The sequence below is a fragment of the Myotis davidii genome, unplaced genomic scaffold (assembly GCF_000327345.1).
Source record: "Myotis davidii unplaced genomic scaffold, ASM32734v1 scaffold581, whole genome shotgun sequence".
NCBI lineage: Eukaryota > Metazoa > Chordata > Mammalia > Chiroptera > Vespertilionidae > Myotis > Myotis davidii.
The window spans coordinates 209,590-218,489 of NW_006291426.1; the positions used below are offsets into that span (position 1 = coordinate 209,590).

Sequence of the window (8,900 nt, forward strand, 5' to 3'; positions counted from 1 at the left end):
ACACCACCAGGAAAACCGCCACACCTTATCTGATGAAGGGCCACCTGTACCTTTATGGGCTCACTCTGAATATCTCCACGGTGACAGTAGGGCAGGGGATCTCAAGTCCCAAGGTGGGGAACAGGTTATCAGAATCACCTTGGGAGCTTATGAAAGTGCAAATTCCCAGCCGCCCCCTGCGGGGACTCCAGCTGAGGAGGTATAGGGCCAGCTGAGGAATGTGCACCTTTAAGCCCCTCAGGTGAGTCTGATATGCAGTCAAGTTTCTGGTCTGTTAGGAATGATGTCGAAAGGGATCACGGAATCAGGTCAGCTGGCTTCATACAGAGTCAACGGTACTTGGAAATGAGCATCTGGAAATAGCAAAGGCTCTGACCCAGAGTAGCACCAGGTTGTCCCTGGAGAAGGAAGTGAGGAGAAGCCTCCATCCCTGGGGGGAAGGGGGAGACGGCCTCCATCATCATTTCCCCCCCCTGGAGTTGAAAGTAAAAAAACAACAACAGGGGAGTTTTCAGTCATTCCCTGCCCCTGGGGTTGCTTCTTCCAGTTGTCAGACAAAGCCACAGACTGGGCGCAGTGCTGGGCAGACCAGGCTGCAGAGGCAGGCGGAGCCTTGAAGCAGACTGTGGGAGGCAGGGACCTGAGGGTTGCACGGCACCCACTGAAGGTAATGAAGAAACCTGGGGGACTTGTGAGGTCAGGAAGCTATATTTGTTAGAAAGTATAAGTAACTTCTTTAAAAGATTAGAGAAACAGAGAGTTCTAGGAGGGGTCTGTGAGGAAAACGAGTGATGCTGAGGAATATCTTTCAACTCTAAGTTGACTTCATGGAGGATAACCACGGCCATCCACTTCACAGCTCTCGGTGCTGCTGACAGACACACTGACGGACCACCAGCCCGAGCCAGCGGTAACCAGCATGTGGGTATTTCCTGTAGCTCACAAACATCTCTGTAATTCTGGGGGAGGGGGTGTTCATAAATGTCACATAAGCTCTCTAACCTTGTTTTCTCATCCGTGAAATGGTGATGGTGCTGCGGACTTCCTGGGGCTATTACAAACATGGTCTGGCACATACTAAGTGCTCAATAAATGTTGGCTATTGCTATTATGTGAGAAAAGTTTCCACGGTCCAACAAACATGTGAAATCTTACACTGAAAAAACAAAATAGGTTTCCTTAGCACAAGGCTCAGAGCCTTCGAATATGCCGAGATCATGATACTCCAGCAGGGGGACAGTCAGTAACAGCTGCTCCTAGGACAATTTTCACTTAGAGCATTTAGTGGAATATGAATCTCTAGAATATTCTGTAAGAATTACCATACAATATACTTAAACAAACATATAACTCCATATAAAAGAGAGGACACCATAAATACTACATTAGACCTGCTTCTTCAACACACGATAGTGATTATTCCACAGCAATGCATGGATCTCCATGTGGTTATTTTTAATGGCTACATATTATACCATTCTATGGATGTATGAGGGCGTGTTCGTTTGGCTATTACTATTTGCCCAAGAATCTAAGAAAGGGCTTTCCTTCAGTCTGCCTCCCTTGGGGTTGTATTGGCCCAACCAGAGTCTCGCTGGTAAGATCTCTAGCAGGAAACCTATGTGAAGGGTGTAAGAATAACCAGCTTCGAGGCCCAGTGGAAAAGTCTCCTCAGACATCAGCTGGATGACCAGAGACCAGAGCAATTCACCTTCAGAAAGTGAACATCTGTCAGCAATTGGAGGCTCTCACAGTGTTCCCATCCTATGGTCTTGAGTTCCAGGGAAGGTGGTAATAAGGACTTCTGAGCGATTTGCAATGTTTTAAAAAGCTGAATGGAAAAACACGCACAGACTAAGCCAGACTTCAAGTGTCAGTGCTTTGGGCTGGAATTTTATCAGCTTTGTGGCAGCATATTCGGGCCCCTGACTGTTAGCTTTAGATGCCCTTGATAAATACAGCCTGAGAATGGGAGTTGTTACTTAATATATGCACTTCTTTGAGTAGAAAAAATCTCTCAAATATGGGAACACTGCAGAAGAGATATAATAAAAAGTTTTGGATGGGGGAGCAAGCTGGTCAAGGAGATTCCATATGGCGAAGAACTGGTTTACAAAGGTATATGAGGTCCAGTGGCCACTGAGATGTGGTCAGTTAAACATAATTGACTTTTCAACATGCAAAGAGCAATAAGGCCTTTTTAGGAATTCCAGGAACTACAAGAGCTTGCAAAGCTACTCTGTGGCTCTAACAACACATAGAGATTAATGCCATTGCTACAGTCCTTAGAGTGCTTGAGAGGAAAAGAATGAAAAATTGGGGTAGGCCATGAGCATCTTAATTATATCCCTGATATAATAATGTAAGCCTCAATTATATTCTTTGCACTTTGTATGTTCAAAATAATAATGGGTCAAAAACACTGTGCCAAAATGGCCTGTTCAGTTTTCAGAAATTTGTGACTTGATCTCATTTATCATGGGCTTTAAAAGATCAGAGCATAATTTAAATCCTAGTTCTGACAGGCCTAACCTATATATATATATATATATATATATATCCTTGAGCAAGTTATTTAACCTTTTCAAGTCTTAGATTCTTCATATATAAAACAAAGGTAATTTTATACAATTAAATTATTAATACTTTTCATTAACATTATTTATTATAAGTGTGTGTACACAACTCTATGTGTCTCATCTAGAGACCATATGTAGAATAATAATTAGTACACAGTCAGGAGGGACTCAGTAAAAATTAGTTTATCTCCCCCTTCCCTTGGTGAAGCACTTTGTAAAAATGAAGAAAATGTAGAAAGGTATCCTTTGTAATTCAGTAAGCAGAAGCAAGAAGAAAAACTAAAGCAGCCAGCTAAATTAAGAGAGGGAGGGCAAGTGCCATATATTTCCTGGTTAATGAATGTGTATGAGACGGTGAACTGATATTAACCCCAAATTCCAAAGCTAATCCTATTGGGTATATTCATAAATGCATCTAACCGTTCAGTGCCCACATAATAAATGTGTAAATTCAGTCATCTTGCTGATGGTGCGCCATTTGCGAGCACACCCTCCTCTGCAAAACCTGGCGTTGGAAATATAGCCAATAATAACATTGTCTAAACAGGTGATATTTCTTGCTTAGTTACTGACAGTAATGTTTTTAATTCTGCGCTTGTGAACCATTGCCCGCAGCGGTGGTTAAACTCGGTAGTTCAAAGTAAAAGCTTCACTACTAGATAACGACATCAATTAAACACTCTGTATTCATAAGTCAGAAGCAGTAACTAGTATTTTAACCTACCTCTTTTCCAGCTGTTAGATAGATGTAGCTATTCTTCTCAGGATGCGGAACGAGTTTGTAAAAAACAGGTGTTTCTTCTTTAATTTCATAGATAACCTCTGGGCAATTTGAGGTCAAATTCTCACCAAGAATAACCTGTGGGTTTTTATTTTTCAAAAAGAGAAATATGATTTCTATTAAATATTTTGAATAGCAGAGTGTCAAATCTTGTATCTTAACTCTAAAACCACATCCTTTCTTACTCACTACATATACTGGCTAAGGTACCATGTTTCTTCATCACCTTCTCATGTCTGCCTTCAACAGGCTGGTAATAATAAGCACAGTATTTCTGCTTTTGTATGGGACAAAGTCACACATGTACATGCAAGTGTGGGCGTGTGCACACACACACACCCACACCCACACAACCACCCTTCAATGTTGGGCAATATATTCACATGTGGAAGGTCGTCCACAATTCCTGACCATGGCTGATTGGCCTTCTGTGAAGCTGCAAGCAACAGCTTCTTTAGTACTAGCCCAAGACTTATCTTAAAACTAAAGAAAGTCATCTCAACATATATTTTATGTGGGTTATTCTGATTCTCCCATGTAATTCTACACAGTCATGCATTTTAAAGCAATCAGGACAAGTTACCAGACCTAAACAAGGAGTATGTATTTACAGTATACTAGTATATAAAATATAAGCGAGTCTGGCTTTGAAATTGGACAAACATGAGCTTCACTCATCTTTAGTCAATAAACATGACTGAACATTCACTATGTAGTAGGCATCTTCTAGGTGTTTGGACCATGCAGTGAACACAGTGGGGATGGGAGGGCAGGAATCCTGCCCTCAAATAACTTACACGCGTGCAGGGAAATGGCAACAGTTAACAAAAAGTTATATAATTTTTACACACACACACATTGAGTGGCCAGATTATTATGACCACCTGACGTTTGTAGGCAAATTAGCTATAATTTCGCACTGAAGTTGCTAAAGGGCCAGACCATTATAAATAGGGAAGCAGGTTATTTACCACGACAGAAGTGATTTTTTCTGAAAATATGGGTCAACAACGCAATTTAACAGCCTTTGAACGTGAGATATATTTGGACGTGAGTGGCCATATTATTATGACCACCCCATCAGTACTTCGTTGGGCCATCTTTTGCCTTCAATACTGCGGCGATTCTTCTGGCTTTGATTCCACGAGATGTTGTAAGGTGATGCGAGGAATCTGACACCATGCCTGATGAATAGCACTGTCTAGTTCTGTGAGATTTGATGGTTGTGGAACCAGCTGCCTGATGGCTCTTTTAACTTTCTCCCACAAATGCTCAGTTGGATTGAGATCTGGTGATTGTGGGTGCCACCTAAGCAAGGTAAAGTCTCTCTCATGTGCATGATGCAACTGGAAACGTGATTCATCAGACCACATGACTTTTTTCCAATGCTTGACTGTCCAATCCTTGTGTTCCTGTGCGAATTGAACTACAGACAGGTGTTCGAACAGGCCTTCGGCTTCCATATCCCATACGATGCAATGTACAGCTAATTTGCCTACAAATGTCAGGTGGTCATAATAATCTGGCCACTCAGTGTATATATATCGAGTCATAAAAGTCAAAATGGAGAGGGGTAAGGTGCTGGAGAGTGCATGCTCACAGTAGGACTCACTGAGAAGGTGACACTTATTTAGAGACTTGCAATGGATGATGGTGTCACTTAGACATCTGGACAAAGTGTGATGATGTCTAAGAGGGACCCACTGGTACAAAGACCCCACACTGAGAGGAGGCCAGTATGATGTGAGCAGAGCAAATGATGTAGAGGAGAGTGGGAAGTGAGGCAACAGAGTGAATAATACAGGTTCTGTATAAAGATGTTGCCTCTTACTCTGAGTGAGAAAGAGGGAGCCATTGCAGGGTTTGGAGCAGAGGTGTGGTGTGGTGAGAGGACAGGGTTTGAAGCATGGGTAGAAGACTCATCAGGAAACTCCTCTACCCTTTAAGTAGCTAAGATGCTTTGAACTAGTAACTTAACCTCCACGAGTCTCAATCTCCTCATGTCTAAAATGAGGCTTATAACTCCTTCCTTAAACATAGCTATTGTAAGGATCAAATTAAACTTATGGAATATGCTGAGCACATGATAAACACGCAATAGATAATAATCTTTTACTAGATTGCAAGCTCCTTTTGGGTAGGGATCATGTCTTAATCATCTTTGTACCTATTTCTTGCCCAATACAATAACTTTAAAAGCGAAGGTGTTCAGCATTTTGTCAGTGTGAACATTTCCAGATAGAATATCTACATACATATCTCTAGCACTGTGGATAGCAGTTATACTGGGCACATGATTTGAAAAGAAAAAATTGGCACCCACATTCTTTTGAGACAAAAATTAACATCTGTGCATCTACTGGTCAATAATATGCCTGAACCCACTTATTCTGATGGCAATCACATACTGCTATTTCATCAAAAGCTCCATATCAATTTGGCACATGGAGCATCTTCCTACACACATTCCCACTCCCAGAACCAGAGCTTGAGTCTGGTTTTGTCCTGGATGGTGACCTCCTTCCATCATCTGCTCTGGGTCAAGCCCAGTGCAAGTGGCTCACTAAGAGCCTGTGAACTACTCACTAAATTCAGTAGCAGCTCTGGAAAAAAGGAACAGAAGCAGGCAGGTCCCAGAGGAGGTGGGACAGATTTGTGCCTCGGTTCATTTTAAAATGACGCGAGAGTTGCACCATTCAATACAGTAGTCACATCTGGCTATTTAAGTTTTAATTAAATTAAAGATTCAGTCCTCAGTCTCACTGGCCACATTTCAAGCACTCCCTGGCCACAGGGGGCTGGTGGCTACTGCACTGAGAGTGCAGAGAGAGAACATTTCCATCACCATGGAACGTTCTACAGGAGAGTGCTGGCCTGCAGAAAACTGAGTGAAGGGAGACATCCGGCAAGCACTGACCAAGCGTGGACTTGCCAGGTTCTTGTCTTCCCATTGCTAATTTGTGGCTGAAAAGTGACCACATACTGAACCTGCCAAGCTCAGGAGAGGCCTGCACGGTGGGCCCTTCAAACTCAGAGACTGAATGTAACCACAGAGGAGGGTCAAACAGAAACATGTCTAAGTGAGTCATGGCGGACAGTCACCTTCTAGGCCTGTAGCTCCATTGGCAAAGGTTAACCTTTACTTCAACTGAGCCTTTCCATTGTCTTTTACATGTAAAGTAACATGCTCGAAATGTCAGAGTAATCTTCTTCCCCAGACCCCTCAGGGCACAACCGCCAGCACCAGAACAGACCACAGAACCCCCCATTGTTATTTTGTTCCCCAAATACCATCTCTAAGTGCTGTACCCACCAATGTAAAAGAAGTCTGTGTTACTCTATTTTGCCTTTTATCCAATCCGAGAGGTCCCCTCCCCCCACTTTGCTTTCTCCTACACCCTTAATCCACCATGTGTGGATTTCATGTAACCTTCCTTACATCTCCTTGCATTGCAATGTATAAAATAAACTGCAAAACTGCCATTCTCTGGAGCATTTTCTCAATTCCTTCCTTGAGATTTTGCCTCCTGGCAATTGTCATCATTTTGACTCAAATAAACTCATAAAAATTCTCTACAGGCTTGGACATTTCTTATCCAAAGAAGCCCACCCGGGACCACCTGGCAGACACGGGCCTGGTGCTAGGTACCAACAGGGGCTCATTACTCTGCATCAGGTGAATCTGGGTGAGTTTTCTTGAAAATCCAGACCTCCCTGTTTTAAGGTAGGAGACCCTTAACTTTATTTGAGCTGTTCTTTAAAATATAAAAATCCTTGAGGTGGCACTGAAGGTTAAGGGTTGAGATAACTCAGGGATAGGAGAGAAAAAAATGAGTGGATGGTTTTAAATTTGAGCTGTTTAATTGGAACCATTTATTGCAAGTCTGAACAAAATTTTTTGCTGGATAAATGAGACTCTGAACTTGTGTAGCTCCTAAGATAAGGCGCATTTACTAGTACTCCTCCAGCTTGAAATTTGAATATTCTTAGTGACTAAGAATCAGTGTGGTGTCAGAGGGTAGCCCTCAAAACGAACGGGGGCCCATTGGGAATTCCAATACACCTGTAATGAAAGAACTGATTTGTCCCCGGACTCACACAGAAAGGCTGGCTCCCTGGCTCTCACAGTTCTATTAGACAGCCTGGAGAGACACCAAGACATGTCAGAGGGTTGGAGCCACTTGGGAGGTGACAGCCCCTTGGAGCTCAGCCCGTAAGTGGCACACTTCAACCCACCACACAATATCCTAGAAATGTGTTCAGACTCTGCAGATCTCAAAATAAAACTAAATTAACATGGGTTTTGGAAATCATGAAACCAGGGTCGACAAGCCCCCACCCTCAGCCCCCCTTTATACTCCTGCAGATACAGTTCATAGGGAGCCTTTACTGGCAAGTCCTTACAGAAATGGGAGGATTCAACTGGAATTGGTATGAACTTAAGATGACCAAAATGGAGCTCTTTTGACACCTGAATTAATTTTTACGTGTACAATAGAAAAAAAGCCGACTCCGAAATCAAATAGAATGAATAAGAGGCTTCCCTCGATTGGCAAATAGAAGGCTCTGAAGCAGAGCACAGAGAGACATTCTTCTTTCCAGGAAGTTAATAAGACAATTTGAGAGGCTCTTCCTGAACGAAAGAAGCTTCCCAAGCTGCTCAATGCCAGCACCCACTCTCCCTCTTCTCCAGCCGCCCACCTTGCTGGTTACTTTGCCGTCTGACTTACACTCCTTTCCTCCTCCCGCTTCTCTCCCTTCTACGTGTCGCCACCACAGCTACCTACTGACCTAGGGGACACAGAATAAAAAACCAGACCAGGGTAGACTAGAAAAACAAAACAAAACAAACTAGAAATTCTAACAGCTCCTTTTAGCAAAAAGCCAGTCTCGGGCATGGAAAACTAGCCAAAATCTACTTCTCCTTAAACTAGAACAGAAGTAAGGAATCTAAGTAAAAATTTCCCTGACCCTCTCCAGGACCAGGCTGGGTTTGCAAAGGGATGTGATTTAACCACGTGATCTTGGTTATTCTGACCTATTCCGATTAACACACTTACTGGTTTCTGAGAGCAAAGCAACAGAATTACTACGTAAGTTTTGCTCGGAAACTCCCTTAGAAGAGTCTGTTTTTATTTTATGTAGAAAGCCAGGTTGCCTTAAGGAGGATTGTAGAAAACAGAAATGGGACTTTAGAAAAAGAAAAGAAACATAATAAGCATAGGGCTGCTCTGAGGACTGTGGGGGGCATCCCCACTTCTCCTTATGAACACTTTAGAGAAATTGAAGTGACCTGTAGATCTAGGTGCCTGGGCTACTTTGTCTGTTCTTAACCATGCCCGACTAAGCTGTCCTCTCCCTCTAGGCCAGCGGTTCTCAATCTGTGGGTCGCGACCCCTTTGGGGGTTGAACGACCCTTTCAAAGGGATCGCCTAAGACCATCAGAAAACACATATATAATTACATATTGTTTACAGTAGCAAAATTACAGTTATGAAGTAGCAATGAAAATAATTTTATGGTTGGGGGTCACCACAACA

The 8,900-nt window shown here is 42.8% G+C and overlaps 1 protein-coding gene across 1 annotated transcript in view; it reads right to left on the minus strand.

Moving 5' to 3' along the window:
- The window catches only part of PLXNC1 (plexin C1), a gene marked incomplete at its 5' end in the record, with an annotated part of 169,094 nt that overhangs the window by 119,646 nt on the left and 40,548 nt on the right, over positions 1–8,900 (minus strand). The window contains 1 exon segment of the mRNA XM_015564527.1: positions 3,304–3,438. Coding sequence (XP_015420013.1) covers positions 3,304–3,438 — 135 coding nt within the window.